The following is an 18,205-nucleotide window of genomic DNA, read 5'->3' on the forward strand; positions in this document are numbered from 1 at the left end:
TTGTTTCAGCAAACAGTACCAAGGTTTGACCACTAGAAGGCATGATCTAGGCATGTAAGTTTTTAGTAAGCTGGATAAATCACTCCAAGTCAGTTTTTGATGCCTCTGGATGTAAAGGAACTCGAAGACATTTTGAAGGAAACTTAACAACAATGACATGCAACTCTAGCTTTAGTCTTAGGAAACTATTTTAGCCCTAAAACCACAGACAATATTGTAATTCAGAACCATCATTTATAGATGTTCTGAGGCGTGAGAACATTTTTTGGACACTGTTTATGTAACTTTATTTGCAAAAACCTGGGTGAGAAAATATTTGCAATAATGTTACAGCACGCTTGGCTGAGAACTGATATATTCCATTCCAAATTGAGATTTTGCAAACTAGTGACCACAAGGTTGATGGTAGATTGTACGATGCAGTCCAGCAGGCTATCATATTCCTTTTTTTACAGGCGATTTGTGAAGGGATATCTGTATAACACATACAAATGTTGTAAGAGTAAATCACTTTTTACAAAATAGTTTAATGTCAAATGCCAATCTAACTGGGTATGAGCAGCTTCAAATAAATTGTGCTTTAATTTCATCCTTGGAGCTGTATTTTTATGGGCACTTTACTACTTACAATACGGTGGTACTGATTTGAAAATGCACAAAACCAAGCATTATGGTCTCTGCAGTTTTACAGCAGAGTGATTTTCTTCGATCTGGAGCCTTTTTTTAAAAAAAAAACTGATTATTCTCCTAGAGTCTGGGTCTGCTGGTAGTTCCCTACACAGAATTTCTGTAATTCCTAAATATGGTTAAACAATGATTTTTCAGTATTGTTTGAATAAGCTGAATAAATCTCACGATCATCTCCTACATCAGTGGGCAAGAAACACTGACCAATGATGCTTGCATCCCTTTAACAATTGAAGTGCTGTGAGCACCAGTCGACAATAAGGACATCATCTGAAGGATACCACTTCATTCATTCAAAATGTCAACTTATTTTTCATATTTTCTCGCTGCACTTCTCCTGGAAAGTGTTATTAATACTTTATTTCCTGTTTTTTTTTATTTCCCTTTTGACACAAGTCCAATGAATCATCAGAGTTCCATCCACAAAGCCATTTATTCTAATAGCAATGTGAAGGTCTGAGTGCCACGACCAATGTCAAACATTGTCATACTTGACGTGGGCCTTTTTAGTTGTCTGTGGGAAAGGATGAGCCACAAATGTCTCAGTTAACAATTAGAATATCTTCTAACAGGACATGGTTTATTACAGATCACTAACTTTAATACATTAATTCTTATGCATCCTAATTATTACTAAGAGGTTAGACTAGGGGTAGGGATAATTGGCCCCCTGACCCAAAGAGTGTCCCCCTCACCCTGCTGCAAGTACATTGGGTCCTCGAGCCAAGGCCCTGATTTATTTGGGGCCCCCTTTTTGTGCCAGGTCCTGTGTAAGACCTTTCTGAGGGTACTGGGTCAGACCCAAACTGTAGGTAAAAACAATGACTGCAGATGCTGGAAACCAGATTCTGGATCGGTGGTGCTGGAAGAGCACAGCAATTCAGGCAGCATCCAAGGAGCAGCGAAATCGACGTTTCGGGCAAAAGCCCTTCAGCTTTTGCCCGAAACATCGATTTTCGCTGCTCCTTGGATGCTGCCTGAACTACTGTGCTCTTCCAGCACCACTGATTCAGACCCAAACTGTTGTCTGCCCAAACTGAGCAAAGTGCTCCACCCAGTGACTGCTTTGCATCAGAATCTTTGGAACTTCAAATTTAGTTCATTTGACAAGATCTTGGCTGATCTCCTCTCAGCCTCAACTCTAGAATCCTTCAACTCAATAATTAAGTAAATTAACTTTTAAATGTACCAGCATCCACTGCATTCAGGGTTAAGGGGGGTGGTGAGAATTTCTCCTGTTGCAAATTTGCTACTTCTATATCCAAAAGAGATGATCTTTCATTCTTGATTACCCTATGAGGAAAAATCTGTGTCTTTGTCGATTCATCTTTTAACATCTTTATATACCTCAATTAAATCACTCTATCCACAAATGTCATAAAGTACAAGTCTAAACTGGTTAATCTTGAAGATCTCATCTCTGGAATCAATCCTAGAATATCATCTTAACTGCCACCTGTGCAACTCTCTCCTCAAGGGGACCAAAGCTGTATGCCATATTCCAGATGTGGCCTCACTAATGTCTTGTACAACTGCAGCAACACTCCTTGCTTTAAGTTCTCTTTAGCAATAAATGCTCAAATTCCATTTGCTTTCCTTTTATTATAGGTTGACTCTGCATACCAGTTTTCTGCAATTAAATACGTCCCACTGCATTCAAGCCTCTTTCCAGTTAGAGAATAAATTGCCTTTCTATTCTTCCAACCAAAGTTGACAACCTCACTTACCCACATTTAAACTTCTCTTGCTAAATTTTGGCATATTCACCTAACCTATCCCTATTCATTTTGTAAATTTCTTATTTCCTAAATTGCAATGTACTTTCTCACCTATTTTAATGTCATCTGCAAATTTTGGATACTGAACTTTCTATCCCTGCATCCAAGTCACTATTATAGACTGTAAATAGAGTTGGGCCGAAGGACTGAACTGGATAATTCACCAACTCTGTCAGTGTTAGAAGCTCTGAGTCCACCTCATCAACTCTTCCTCAAGCAACAGCACTCACTATGAACAACAACAGGGTCCACTGGCTGCCATATCATGCAGTTACAACACATTACCTGGCCCTGCATCTTTATTTTAATTACTCAGTCCTTCGTTAGCTTACAAACTGAAGACCAGTATTACACTTGAAATCTGTAGAATGTTTCTTTATCTTTTTCAATTTGAAAGCAGCTCAGTCAAATCAGTAACCCAAAAAACCTAGTTTCCCTGTGATGCCACTGTTTTGTGCTGACACCCTGATCTTGGGATTCAATTTATCTAGCTAAGGACTTTACAAGCTACAAAACAAAAGCAAAAAGGATCTTTTATCCTTCTGCACCAAGTTCCACACTGCTTTGAAATCCCAGAAGGGTATACACACACTCGGGCAATGTCTCATTGCTTGTGAAGTTTGCTGTGAAGTTAAGGCACTTTGTTTCAGTCGTGTTAAATTGGCTCCAATAGGGATAACATTTGAGAGGCAGAGTTGAGCCATATAGTTGACTGTCTGTTTCATGTAGCAGTAATCACTGATTCACTGCTAGTCATCCTGCTAGCAACTGTTGTGCTTTTTTTTAAATAAAAATTCTTTGAACATTTAACATTCATAGCTATTTATTGGCATGTTCCAAGAATGGAATTTCAATTTGCATTGACATCGCCAAAATAAACTTTCACTTAAAAAAAAAAATCCTCCCTGGACTAATGTCAGAGGATCATGCTTCTGCAAGAATTACATTCAAAGGTTAAACAGTTAAAAATACAATGTGCCATTCTTGACCATGTTGTATCTCCACTCCCAGCTCACCAGATTCTAATGTCACCCTTGCTTTAAAAACTTGGGATGCTTCATTTAAATCTGAAAACTCCAGAGGCCAGTACCCATTCGCCAAGTCACCCTTCGTTTACACATGCACAGTACATCAACTCTGACCAGCAACTCAGAGGTCTCTCGAGTGTGGAGAATCAAAGACTCTCCAATCGGGGAACTCCTACTCTATGATCTCCATTTGGCCAACCTCATTCCAATCACTTCAAAACTCTAGTTCATTTTCTATTCATTAGGTTAATAAATATTCTCCAACCCTTTATATTTAAAACCATCAATTCAAAACCATTGACTCTGTGGCTGTGTCTAATTTCTCACTTTTTATCCTTTTTGTCCTTTCAGCATTGTTTTGTACAGTGGTCCCTTATGAGTTTCTTAATGAAACAAGATCTCATAGAATAATCATATCATGAGAGCCCTGAAATTAAATTCAATATTATGTATAGATATGAGGAATTCTGGTACATTTGTTTTTTTCGGGAAAATAATTTGCAGATGATCCTAGTTGTGCTCAAACAGTAATTTGAATATTTTTTTGAAGTCCCTTGGAGTTACCACTCCAAAACAAACAAAACCCAAATTGAGGGAAGATTGACATTGGGATGGTGTTAGATTGGGATCAAACATACAACAGGAGGGGATTACATTCTTGCCAACTAATTGGCTCTCAGACCAACCTCCCTTTCCATTCAACTCCACTCATTCTAAATCCTGCTGCTATAATTCAAACCAAGTCCCATTCACATGTCACTCCCAGTTGTGTTGACGCACATTTGGTTCGAAGTCTGGCCACACCTGATTTAAAATTCCTGACCTTCATTAGCAAATCTCCTCCTGTCCAATCTGTATAACTACCTAGTGCCTCCCACCTCCCTCCAAACTTAGTCTCTACGTACTTCCAATTTTGGCGTCTCATCCATCCCTGATTTACAGCACCAAGAAAACTGCTAGTCATGAGCTATATATCCCCAATACTCATGGTGTACAGATCTTTAGTGGTGCCTGCCCTCCTTTATGGCTCTGATGTGAACTGTCTACACCAGACAGCTCACAAGTGCTGGAACAGTATTACCTGTGTAAGATGCTTTTTAATCCACTGAAGACAGACACACACCAAAACCAGCATCTTTTGACCGGGCCAACATCCCCCAGCACGAAGGTACTGACAGCCCTTGATGGGTTACAATAGGTTGGGCACATTGTCCACATGACTGACACGAGACTCCCCAAGAAGGCACTCTACTCCCAGATCTGAAAAAGCAGACAAGTCCCAGTTGGACAGAGGATGCATTTCAGTGATCACCATTAAGGCCTTGAGGGGGTGAGCAGTATTCTCTCAAAGAAACCTGGGAAACACTGGCCCAAGACACTCTAGTGGACGAGGTGCATCTGGGAAGGTGTCAGGCACCTCTAGACATGGATAGATCAGAAGCCAGGCGAGAGGAGCTCACTGCCACACCAATGCCCCAACCACCTTCTGCCCCATGTATAACAGTCTGTATTGGTCTGTACAGCCACCTACAGACATGCCGTGAGAGTGGCAGTGTCATCCTTGTCTGCAAGGAACTGCTAATGACGATGATCCCTAATCTTCTTCCTAAAGCTTACCAACCATGTCACCCATTCCTCTACAACAATCCTTAAAATACACTTTTTTTTAATATCTGTACTAATCTCCTTGCACAGCTGTCAAATTATATTTGGTTACTTTTATCTCATAATGGAATATGGCTATCACTAGCTAAGGAGCATTTACAGTCCATTTCTAATTGCCCTTAAACATGGCGATAAGTTGCCCTTTAGATCACTGCAGTCCTTGGGACCATAGTGCTGTCTGTGTGGGACATCCAGGATCTTAGTCCCAGTAATTAGTGGACAAATGGTGACTGAATTCCATTGAAACTCTACTGTGATGTGATGTGATGCGAGTTAGGGGCCATCTACTGCATTAAGGACACTATATAAGTTCAAGTCATTACATTACATGAAGATCGCCACAAGCAAATCAAAAGACTGTGGAATAGCAAGTGTTCCATGTGAAAGTGAGGCCTAGCCACCGCCTTACAAGCAGCCAATTTGAAGAAATATGTTCTTACCGTAGCGTACAAGGCACAGTAGATGCTCAAAGATGCATCTTTAGATGGAAAGGATCTCCGTGCATTTGCAATGACTTCAGGGTTCCCAGTGCAGATGTGTTCACTAGTTATGAATCTGGAGCGGGAACGGCAATCTGTTCCTGTGTAATTGGGTTTGCAAACCGTTATAAAATATGGAGTTAGGCTCCCTGTGACCACTTGGCCCGCATTTGCAAATATATCTGTTGCAAACAGTCCAAAAGCGAACACACCTATTGGGGAAGAAAGAAACATTAAAACCAGTGAAAAGTCATTACGCTGTCTTTTGGTGAGCTGAGGTTCATCCACAACGTTGCTTCACTCAGCTATTCTGCAATTTATCTAAACCCAGCTTCCTATTAACTTTTCAAGGCATTCCCATTGTTCAGGATGATATATTAAAACAGGAAAATCTTTCCCCCTCATGTTTTGTACTGAACAGACCACATGAGACTGCTGGACACAAACCCCAATGCTAAAGTCTGCAAGTTTTGTAGAATCACAGGCATTCAAATCTGCCAATCAGCATCTCAAACCCACCAGCACAAGAACTGGTTACCAATACAGGGGTTATGATTCCCGGCTGATGGTGATACTGGAGATGGCAGAATCCATAGTGAAACCTGGCTTTACAGACCAGAAGTTTGTTTTGCAAGCTACCTATCATGGTCAGTCAAATCAAAATATTCATAAGGCTCCAATGTACTTTTTACACAAAAGCACAAATTTTGTGCATAATAATCTTGAGCTTTTGGAAAGATTTTTTTTTGCCCCAGCAATGTTCTTTTTAGTCAGTCAAGCCTAATGAAGCATCATACTTAACCCTAACTTCTTATTCAATCGATGAGATTAAATGTTTTTCTGGTGTCTTTGGCCAATGCACAAAGTAGAGCCAATAATAACTTGCAAAATGAAATTAGAGATACTTGAAAAGGCAAGTATTGAGGAAAGATCAAGGTAGTGAGATCAAATTAAATCGTTCCTTCAAAGACTTGACAAAAGAATGATCAAGTCAAACAGTTTGCCTGCACAATGATTCTATGGATTTTGGCTAGTAATTAAAATTCATGGATTTTTTGTTAACTTTGTTACAATAAGCTAACCAGTGATGACCTTCGAACTGGTATGTCCTGTAAACTTGCCCTATTGTACAGGTCAACTGCAACCCCAGAAAACATGGAGGAGCTCAAGAAATTATGCAGATTGGAGAACCATGACACCCCTCTTTGAGTCTCCAACGGACTGGTGGGAAACAGTAAAGGAAACATCAAGAGGTGTTCAATCTCCAACGGTATACAGGTGGTGAGAGAGGCAGGCAAAACTCCAGGAAAGTATGCAGAACTTTTTCCTGCTGCAAAAGATGGGAGTCTGTCACTGAGGCCCTCCAGGAGGTGAAGGGCCAGGAAGCCTTGCTCTTTGACTCTGAGGCCTCCAAGATAATCTTCTGGTCCAGGGTCTGTTCCATGGAGCAGGATGAGACGTGCTCACATTTCTTCTTTCAGAAGGTGCCCAGAGCTCTGCTCAGCAGCCTGAAGGAAGAAGATGGCTCTGTAATGTCCTCTCAGGCTGACATTGAGGATCAGCAAATCCTTCTATGCAAGTCTGTATGACTCAAAGCCTACCGACAGTTGGCTTCCCAATTGTTCCTGTCCTCGATCACAGACATCTTAGAACACTGAGGCTGGATCACTGCTTTCTATGGATGAGCTGACCAAGGCCTTCTAGTCCTTTGAAAAGAATAGAACTCCTGGAAGCAACTGCTTACCGGTTGAGTTCTACTCTACTTTATGGGACTTGATTGGTCAGAACCTGCTGGAGGTGTATGTCAGTATGCTTCTGGCAGGTACCATAAGTGAATCCATGAGAAAAGGCATCATCACCCTCATTTACAAGCAGAAGGGGGAGAGGGAGGAAATTTAGAAATTGGCAACCAACCTCACTGCTAAATGTGGATTGCAAAATCTTGTCAAAGGTCATCGCCAACTGGGTCGGGAGATACGATTGTCAACGTACAGGACAGGGTGGTGGACACCTGCCTCATCAGCCTGGACCAGGAGAAACCCTTTTGATAGGATATCACACAATACATGAGGGATGGTCTCTCCAAAATGGGCTTTGGGAGTGAATCATCTGCAATTGGATCCAATTGCTCTACACCAACATTCAGTGCAGTCTCCACCAATGGGTGGGAATCTGACAGCTGTCCAGTCAGATCTGGAGTCAGGCAGGACTGTCTCTTCTTGCATGCCTTATTTGTGTGCTGTAATGAGCCATTTTCAGAGTCCATCAGGAAGGATGCGAGCCTGAGAGAGGTGACTATTCCTGGCAGCAGGTGTCTACAGTTATGGCCTCCCTATGCATGGATGACGTTGCTGTTTTCTGTCTGATCTGCTGTCCATGCACTGACCTATGTGCATCTATGACCAGCTCCAGCAGGCCTCTGGGGCCATGGTAAACTGAGGCAAGAGCGAGGCAGTGCCTTTGGAAACTGGGTCGACCAATCCTCTATGCCTTTCACGGTCAGATGGACCACCTGAAGATGCTGGGTATCTTCGTTTGGAAGGGCTGTGGCGTGCGCCAAATCTTGAAAGGAGTGTGTCACTAAAGGCAGAAACGGGGCAGATGGGAGCAACGGTTGCTCTCTATCTCTGGGGGGGAAAGAAACTGGTCATCAGGTGTGAGGTACTCAGTGTTATATGTGGCATAGGTCTGGCCTATTCCCAGAACCTGTGCCACTGCAGTCACCTGGGCTATCTTCCACATCCTATGAAGATCCAAGATGGACCGGGTCCGAAGGGAAACAATGTATAAATAGCTGGGCAAGGGGGAGAAATGCCACCATCCCCCTGATGGCCACCTTTTTATGTGCAGCCACATCAAGCTGTGCATGGATCCCCGATACGCAAACACCAAGTGTCACTACATACTGAGGTTCTACCTGTCCCTGATGTTGCAAAGGATGGGCCTGGCCTCACTACTATAGAACACTCCATGTAGCTGGACCATCCATATCACCTGTCTTTTGTGGAGAAATTTATGAAGGAAAACCCCTTTGACCACAAGTCCATCAGGAAGTGGTCAGCACGTAATGTCCTTGAGACCCTTTTGGGAAAAGGAGAAAGTGTATCCTGTTAAGCAGTTCCCTGGGCAGACTGTCAGTCATTTGGCAGAACTTTCCAACAAGTACCAGGACATGGCTTGGCTGGTGATTTAAGAAGGGCTCTGCCTGTGAGATTCTTTATGCATGCCCGGACACACACTGCCACTGTGCACAGCCCTCAAAGTTCAGCTTTTACAACCCTGAAAGAGGCCAAAAGTATGCATCTGAATGACATCACCAACTGTACAGATATCAAAAATTTCCATGACTCAAATGTATTTTTGAAAGTGATTCTGAGATGCATAGACACAAGCTAGTTCACTAGCCTTTCTTGACTGAATTCTAAGGACCATTTTCTTTCTCAATAACTTTGTCTATACTTTTAGGCTGCTAAACAGAACATCTACTGGCATGGATTTATTCTTCTGATCTGAACCTTTTTTGCCTCTCTTTCAGGGTTGTAAAAGCTCAACTTGGTAACATTAGTAATTCTCTCTCCAGGTGCTTGTGTAGTGAAAATCACCTTTTTTTATTTCTGGGAAATGTAATTTTCATCCACTGATTGAAATGTTTCTGACCTTTTTTGTGGGGTTGTGAGGTCACATTCACAGAATTGAAAACAACATTTTTTAAGTATCTCACTACTTTATCCAAATTTTGAAATAGTGTATTATTCTAAACAGTCGCCATGCAAGAAAGTAAGAGCTTACATAAAGTGAAAATCCACACATTCTCCCTCAAATTTTCAAGCTCTACACTCCAAAATATCAAGCACTCTTCCTGCCACTTGTGCCCCCCACCCCATCTCACACCCCCATTGAAATGTTTAATAAAATTTACAACACCACCCTTTAATGTGTGAAACCCTGTGTGGAGACAAGATGCATCCTGATTTTGTTTCCTTGATGTTCAGGAGGTGCATGTGTTGACAATTTCCAATTGCCTAGGTAGGTCGCACAAGGTCACTTCTATTTGGAAGGAAGTCTGACAGGGAAAATTGTAAAGTTGGAAAATATGTGTACCTCAACATTCATTTTAAAGTGATAATACTGTGGAATTTAAATCATAGCATAGAAAAATCCAAGACTTCATGGCATTTTGCATGACAAGGGAACGAAATGCTTTACTTTTATACTTAAATACACCATAAACAAGGAGAACTTACAACTGACTGATTTGCTAGGCCACTTTGGAGCTCAGAAAAGTCAGCCTTATTGGTAAGGCCCTGAAGTTTCCTAGAAAGCTGTGAGGTAAGGATGGCAAATTGTTCTGAGGGAAGATTGGGCCTTTATCTCTGCAGGTTCAAACACTGAGCAGTGGTTTCATAAAAATATGCAAAATCCTTTTAAGGGGTAGTAGAAACAGAAACTGATGTTTTCCCCCTCCCCCTATTTCACTTGGGATCATTTATTTTTACCACAAAAGGCTGTGGAAGTTCACTCGCATGAAGCAAGTCAGTGATTTTTAGATTTCTAATCCATGGTGTTAGGAAGATGGGGATGTAAACTTAGAAATTCTCAGACCACTCGTAGATTGCAAAATAGCACTCTTTTTATTGTAAATAAGCTGGTGAGAGATCAATACACAAAAATCCAAGGTATCCATCAGATGACCCTGACTGATAACTGATCTCTGAAACAGCATCATTTATAGCCTTTAGTCTTCAATATCATCTTGATGTTTCACAATGTAATGTTTATAAAATAGGTTCTCGTCAGATAATTTAGTATTGTTTAACCAAAACCATTGATGATTTCCATTATTTACATAAATGAATGGGAATGAGATGAGAAACAGTGCTGCTATACGTCCAGGATTCCTTCACATATGTTAAACAAAGCAACTATTCAGGGTTATGTATGCCATTAGCTAAGGAACTATCTTGTTCTGGTCACAGTATCATGGTTTCATTAGTAACTGCTGTGGCAACTTCCTGAGAAACAGGACAGCTGCTAATCTGTGCTAAGATTTATTCATTCTCATGGTCATCTAACATTGTTAAAAGTCAATTATTTTTACAAAATGGTGAATATGAAGGTTCTTTTTCGGTATTACTTTCATACATTATCAGGGACAGCACAGGAATGTAGTGTTGAGGTAGAATAATATACACCTATGTTCATACAGAGGTTTATTTCTCCAATGCAGAATCAGAAGTGGATCAAGATCACATTTGGAAGCAAGTCTGAGTTGGAAATTATAAAGCTGGAAAACGATTGTTTAAATAGTTCTCCTTAACACAATGGTTGTGTTCCATTTCTGAATAGAAATAATGGGGCCTGTGGGGAAAGTGGGGTTGGGGCTGATCAGCAAAAAAAATCACTTGCTCAACAACCACCCAAAAGCCTAACAAAATATAGCACAGCCTAAATAAAGGTTTAAGTCATATGATATCAATAAACAAAGTAAACTTAACATTACATTGAAAAAATACTGTGAATGCAGGAACAGGAGGTTGTCGGCATCACCTTCAGGTGCAGTTGAGGTTGCAGAGTGGATGGCTGTGGTTGATATTTGTCTTGACTGTTATTGAGGGTTGGTTTTAAGACCGAGTTTTTGCTGCTTTGCTCTCTTGAAGAAGCTGTTCATAGGGTGCCAGATATCTTTATTGAACAAACTACCATGCTGTGTTCTGTGTTGTAATCGTCATCTTAAGAGCACCAACTGCCTCAAGTTCCCTCAGGATAGAAGACCAAACAGACATGGAGCGCTCTTGTGCTGCTGCATCCTGGACTTCATTCTTTTTATCTCCAGCTACGACTTCTCCCCTCAGCGACAAGCTGTTGCAGATCAGCTGTAGAGAGATCTTCAGTGGGACTCGAGCAACTCTTCCAATATTCTCACTTTCCACTTCAAAGCCAACCTGCTTTGCTGAGGGCAACAGAATGCTCCAATGTTTGGGAGTTCCTGACTGTTCGCATCCTTTAATCTTGGACAATGGGACAAAATGTCAGCGCGTGCTCGTCGTCTGCACAGGCAGATTCACCAATTAACTTTACACTATGGAATGCATAGTGATTCTTTAAAACCAGCAAACCACTTGCTGCTTGCACTCAAGGCAGGCACATCTGCAGGATTTTGAGCATTTTTCTTTAGATGTTCATAAATGATAAGGCTATCCCAGATCACTTTTTGTGTTTGATCTTTGATCCAAACACTCATCCTGTTAATCTCAAATTCCTTTGACTGTGATCTCTGTGTTTGCTGGTACACAGCATTGTTCCAGCAATTCAATTTGCTTTAATCTTTTTTCATCGTTGGCTCCGATGATGCGTAAGGTTTACTCCCTCATTCCTGTTAAGCCAGCTGTATCACATGTTCTACCCTTAAACTGAAAACTCTTTATAACATTTAAGCTTCTCTTCCAGTATTACGGCCTTTGTTTTGCATTCACCACCTGCAATTTTTTTAATCAGCTGCAAATGTGTTGCTGGTCAAAGCACAGCAGGTTAGGCAGCATCTCAGGAATAGAGAATTCGACGTTTCGAGCACAAGCCCTTCATCAGGAATAAGAGATTTTTTTAATCACCCAGGATGCTGCTTGCTAAAGTTTTTATCACTATTTTTCTCCTAAAATGGAGGGGCATAGTCTAGGAGTAGATTGCGATATGCAACAAATTAAAGGCAAATCATATGTATCAGAGTAATACAGGAATTATACAGGGCTTAAACATGAATTGAGAATGTTCTTAGGAGAGCAATGAACAACAGTTTAGTTTGAGATGAAGCTTCTCAATGTATAGAACTGTACCTTTTTTAAACATCTGACATGGGCGGGTGAGCAGAATGAAGTGCAGACTTCAGTGCGTGCGCAGGATGGAGTGTGCAAAATGATCACTACTGGAATTGTACCATTGCAAACAGAGGTAAGCATGCTCAAAAATATTGTTCCTTAATTCTGCAGCAACATTATATGTAAATCATGCTGCCAAAACACTTTATACGAGAACTACCTGTACCACCTCAATTGTTGAAGTGTTAATGCTCTGGACTTAATCATGGTGTAGAGGAAAAGGTTTACCTTTACATAACCATACCCCCAATGCTTTACACTTAACTACAGTTCAAAAAAGGACGGAGTTATTGTAAAAGGAACGTAGCAGCTAATTTGAGTTCAGCAAACCAGAATGATGACCAGTTAGGATTTTTTTGCCTGGTATTAATTGAGGGTTAAATATTGGCCAGTTCACCTGAGGAAAACTTCCCTACTTTTCTTAAATACTGCCTTGGGATTATTGACATGCATTTGTTATGTAACTATTCTCCAGACACTACACTTTTCCTGGAGAAATCATTGTTATACTTGGACGAAGTTGGTCATAAGTTGTCTTTGCTGTCAACACTCTCAATCCTCTATAGACTCCAGTACAAATTTCAACCGAACTAAGTACACCACTACAGTGTGTGGTTTAAATGAATTCCGTTTGTATGTAACTAGGATTTACTTGCTGCTGTGTTGCTAAAACTCTCGCCACGTTCACTGACTAACCCAATGGTGTCAATTGACAATCTGTTTTTTGTTCAGGTTGCCTGTGTAATCTCTTTCACTTTTTTAAAAAAAAAACAAAAATCAGCTAAATAACTTGAATTAAAAACAAACCATGGGACTAAGCATATGGTAATGATTTCTTGGAATCTTCTGGCATTTAATGTCTTTCCTTACTATGTCATAGTAACATAGCACAAAAGGATAATGAGCAGAGCTTAGTGTTTGGGGGTGAAGTGAAATAAGAAGGACTTGCATTTAAATTGCAATCTTTACAACAATCATATCTCAAAGCAACCAATTAACTAACTTTTTGAAATGTGGACACTAATACAGAAAGCAATAACCAATTGGTGTACTGCAGGCTCCCTCCAGCAACCATGTGAGAATGGCTAGACTAAGCGCTCTCTCCTTTACATGGGAGAAGACTGAGAGGGAACCAGGTTTCAAGAAGCATGGACAGGGCAGATAGAAAGCAACAGTTTTTCTCAGTTAAAGGGTCAGTACCAAGGAACCATAACTTTAAATGAAGATCAGGAGGTTCAAAGTAGATATCTGTTTTTTCTGGTGATTGGAGTTAGTTATTTATACAGTGCAGAAGAGGCAGAGTCAGTATTGATAACAAAACATCACCTAACCATGCAAAGGCATTGATTAAGTTTGGTTGGCTGGTTTGAGATGCACAAATGTCAACAAAATGGATTTCCTTCCCACACTGGCTGAAGTTACCATGAAGGACTCTCCTTCTCATCTAGTTCCCCCGCCACCTCGTTTATACCACCAGATCTCCTCCTCCTCTGAGAGGGGGCCTATTGTCTGGTAGGTCTATGGTAACTTACCATTATTCCTAATATCACCTGCCAGAACTTGGTCTATAATCTTAAAGTGTTGATCCAGTTATACTACTTTTTTGGTTATGGTATCCTGCCTCAACTACGCTCCCAGGCAATGCATTCCAAGTTCTCACCGCCTGCATTCAAAAAGTTTTCACTTCAAATCCCCTTCAAACCTCCTGTCTTTCACTTGTAAATTATGTCCCTTTGTTATTGAACCTTCAGCGAGAAGAAACAGTCACTTTCTATCCACCCTGTCCATGCCCCTCAAACTTATCCATCTCAAACTGATTGTAATGTCTTGGGCCAAGGATTACTCTAATTTGTTGTTTGCACAGACCGATTCTCATGTGTTTTGGAACCTTTTGGATGATCAGTATTGTCAAGAATTGGGTAAATATGTTAGACTTGACAATAAATAAGATGCTGGATTAGTGGTGCTAGAAAAGCACAGCAGTTCAGGCAGCATCCAAAGTGCAGCGAAATCGACATTTCGGGCAGAAGCCCTTCATGGAATAAAGGCAGTGAGCCTGAAGCATGGAGAGATACGCTAGAGAAGGGTGGGGGTGGGGAGAAAGTAGCAATAGAGTACAATGGGTGAGTGGGGGAGGGGATGAAGGTGATAGGTCAGGGTGGAGTGGATAGGTGGAGAAAGAGACAGGCAGGTAGGGCAAGTCCAGACAAGTCATGGGGACAGTGCTGAGCTGGAAGTTAGGAACTAGGATGAGGTGGGGGAAGGGGAAATGAGGAAACTGTTGAAGTCCACATTGATGCCCTGGGGTTGAAGTGTTCCAAGGCAGAAGATGAGGCATTCTTCCTCTCAGGTATCTGGTGGTGAGGGAGCCGCGGTGGAGGAGGCCCAGGACCTCCATGTCCTCAGCAGAGTGGGAGGTGGAGTTGAAATGTTGGGCCACGGGGCGGAGTGGTTGATTGGTGCAGGTGTCCCGGAGATGTTCCCTAAAGCGCTCTGTTAGGAGGCGCCCAGTCTCCCCAAGGTAGAGGAGACTGCATCGGGAGCAACGGATACAATAAATGATATTGGTGGATGTGCAGGTAAAACTTTGGATGTGGAAGGCTCCTTTAGGACCTTGGATAGAAGTGAGGGAGGAGGTGTGGGCACAGGTTTTACAGTTCCTGCGGTGGCAGGGGAAAGTGCCAGGATGGGAGGGTGGGTTGTAGGGGGGCGTGGACCTGACCAGGTAGGCATGGAGGGAATGGTCTTTGCGGAGGTGTGGGATGTGGACGAGATGCATTGGAGGGAGACTTTAATCACGTGGGAAGGGAAATTGCGGTCTCTAAAGGAGGTGGCCATCTGGTGTGTTCTTTGGTGCTTAAATAAAATGCTTTCACTTGAGCACTTTTGGATACAAAAAAAACTGCATGTCCCCATACTGTGATACAGCTACCAGATGGGTTAGCTCGAACTAGGAAGTCCAAACTCTTGCTGCCACTATGGAATTCTTACCAAAGTAGCATATAACTTCTCAGGATTATTAACTGTGATGGAAATATCATGCCAGAATTACCATGCTCCTATAAGTTGGGTCAGATGAATGAATAGCCAGAACTTTTAAATTCCAGAGTGCAGCAGTGCTAAGATCAGTGTTCTGTAACCAGGGACTGTTTAGTCATATCTATTCAATAACCAACTCCTGGCAGGTATCTGAATATAACCACTACTTTTTGTAATCTTTGAATTCTATTGTTCTGGGAGTTTGTGCATCAGGTTTACTGAAGTACCTGATCCCCTGCATGCAAAAGTGAAATCCTGGTTTGAGTCTTGTGGTATCAGAGGGGTCTGAACTCTGGACAATTTCCCCAATCATAAGTGACAGCAATGGAGATAAGGGTGCATGTGCTGCTGTCTATTGTAAAATTATAGGTTCCCTTTTTCAGGACAGTTGAGAAGAAATTTGTGTTCTGTTCCTAAAAAATTCTCAGCCTTGGAAGGTGGGGAAAGATCATGAAGTATTTTCAACGTGACAGTAGGTTCTTGTAAGGCAAGTGAATCTAAGGTTAAAAATAACGAATGTGAATTTCATTTCTCAAGCAGATCAGTCATGACCTTACTGGAGGGCTCAATGACACTCACATCTGTTACGACTGTCTGTCTGTATTTAGTGGCAACTCGGAGTCCCCGTTTTGATCCTTCATGCTTTCCAGGTGCAATTTAACCACTAAATATAAATACATTTGGTTACTGCCTTGCGGTTAGACTGGATTAAAAACATTGTTAAAATACACCAATGTTGTTTAAAAATGCTATTTTGGAAGAATTTCCCTGAAAATGTGCAATATTTGTCTTGGGGATAGTTAATTTTTCAGGCAACCCTGTTACCAGAGCCAACTCTGGGTAGTCTTTAAGGCACTGATCAGGGTGCAAGAAGCTAGTTTTCCAAATGGACCCTCATGCCTTTCTTTGACACTTTGAATTCCACAGGAAGGTCTTATTACTACAATTGTGATTGCAAAAGCTGGGTGCAGACTAAGATGGTTTTTTTTTATTAATCATTTGTGCGATGTGGCTGTTGCAGGCTGGCCAGCATTTATTGCCTAATTGCCCGTGAAGGTGATTAATCATCACTTTCTAAACTTTTCTCCAGCCTTGCATTCCTTCCTGGTCTCAAACTTCTCTTGTGCAGAGAAGTAATTTCCATTGATCCATCATTAGCAGCTGAGCTTTCTGCTACCCTGATCCTGATCTTTTCCCAAGTCACACTCCTCTGTGAGGTGGTCCTTTTATTAAAAGGAGGTTTCTCTTTAGAGCTTGTGGTTAGGTAATTTCTTGTTTCAGCAACATATTTATTTGATTACATTTCCCAGAGTGCCTTGGAATGTTTTAACTATAAACTCAGATATATTTTTCTGATTTGAGAACTACAGCTGATAGCAAGATTGGGATATAGCCAGTCCACCAGGACCAGTGCTGCAGTATAAAATTGCATACTTGCTGCAAGAAATATCAAAGGATGAAAAGCTACCAACATGCATTGTATATGGGAGTTTAGTTGCAGCTCCACACAATAACACACAAGTTTAAAAATGCTAGGCATTGTTACTTTTAAAAAAGGACAATCTCCTGAGTTGAAAATTACACTATTTCTTGTGGTTGCGTGCAGAGTATGACAAGATAGTATGCAGCAGATGGAATTTGGCAGACTGAAATCCATACAGCTTCCCTTCAAAAGCTCAACAGATTTGGTCTTCAAATGCACACTGTCACTCCTAACTGTGAAATCATGACACAGCTTATCATTCAATTGATTCCTTCCAGAAGGAGTAAGTGTATAAAGGAAATATCTGAAAATACAATGTGCTTCCATGGTTTGCGTAAGTTTTCAATCATCTGGTTTTAAACTCCAGTGTTAAGGTTTCTAGTTCATCTATTGTAACTCTTGGTAACTAATCGGTCAGACTGCACACCAATAACTTGACTAGCAGATGGTCAAACTTGATTTGAGGTCACCCAGCATTGAGGACTTTGAACTCAACTGGCATTCCATTCCATTCAGGATAGAAATCTTATTGAAAAGATGTTTGAGTTGATAGGCAGACTACATTTTTGTCTTGAGGCTTGAGAACAATGAGGCAGGGATAACTTTAAAAACTCAAAGGGAGGACTGGGTAATGGGAACCTGTAACTATCCCACCATTAAAATGTTTGAGATGAAAGGTTCTACTGAATTCCATGGCTTAGTTATAGATTTTTGGTTCAGAGGTATTTGGGGTTCTGGAACCAAGGTGCTGAATGGACTGAAGGCAGATCAGTTTCAATCTTGTTGAATGGCAGAGTAGGCTTAAATGGACAAAAAGGCTTCCTCTTCAGTCTATGTTCCTTCCCACACTGATTTTTCAGTTTTTTGACCCAAAAAGAGATTGTGATTGGGAGAGGTGCACAAAATGCAGTTGTTGATTTTTGGCTCCATTTAGGTCTCCTCAAGGTGTCAACCTCGAAGCTTTGTTACTTCCCCTTTGGCAGAATTGCAGACAATTGTATCAGTTTGATTAGCTAGGAGAAAGTGAGAACTGCAGATGCTGGAGATCAGAGCTTAAAACATTCCTGAAGAAGGGCTTATGCCTGAAATGTCAATTCTCCTGTTCCTTTGCTGCCTGACCTGTGCTTTTCCAGCAACACATTAAGCTCAGTTTGATCACCTGGATTTGTGATTG

At 41.3% G+C, this 18,205-nt stretch overlaps 1 protein-coding gene across 3 annotated transcripts in view; it reads right to left on the reverse strand.

Moving 5' to 3' along the window:
• The window catches only part of plppr1 (phospholipid phosphatase related 1), a 118,058-nt gene that overhangs the window by 14,810 nt on the left and 85,043 nt on the right, over positions 1-18,205 (reverse strand). For all 3 annotated transcript variants that reach the window (XM_060845657.1, XM_060845660.1, XM_060845658.1), the window contains exon 5: positions 5,599-5,849. In XM_060845657.1, the coding sequence (XP_060701640.1) occupies positions 5,599-5,849 (251 nt within the window). The remainder of the gene's footprint in view (positions 1-5,598; positions 5,850-18,205) is intronic.

This window comes from Hemiscyllium ocellatum, chromosome 2 (genome assembly GCF_020745735.1).
Source record: "Hemiscyllium ocellatum isolate sHemOce1 chromosome 2, sHemOce1.pat.X.cur, whole genome shotgun sequence".
Lineage (NCBI taxonomy): Eukaryota > Metazoa > Chordata > Chondrichthyes > Orectolobiformes > Hemiscylliidae > Hemiscyllium > Hemiscyllium ocellatum.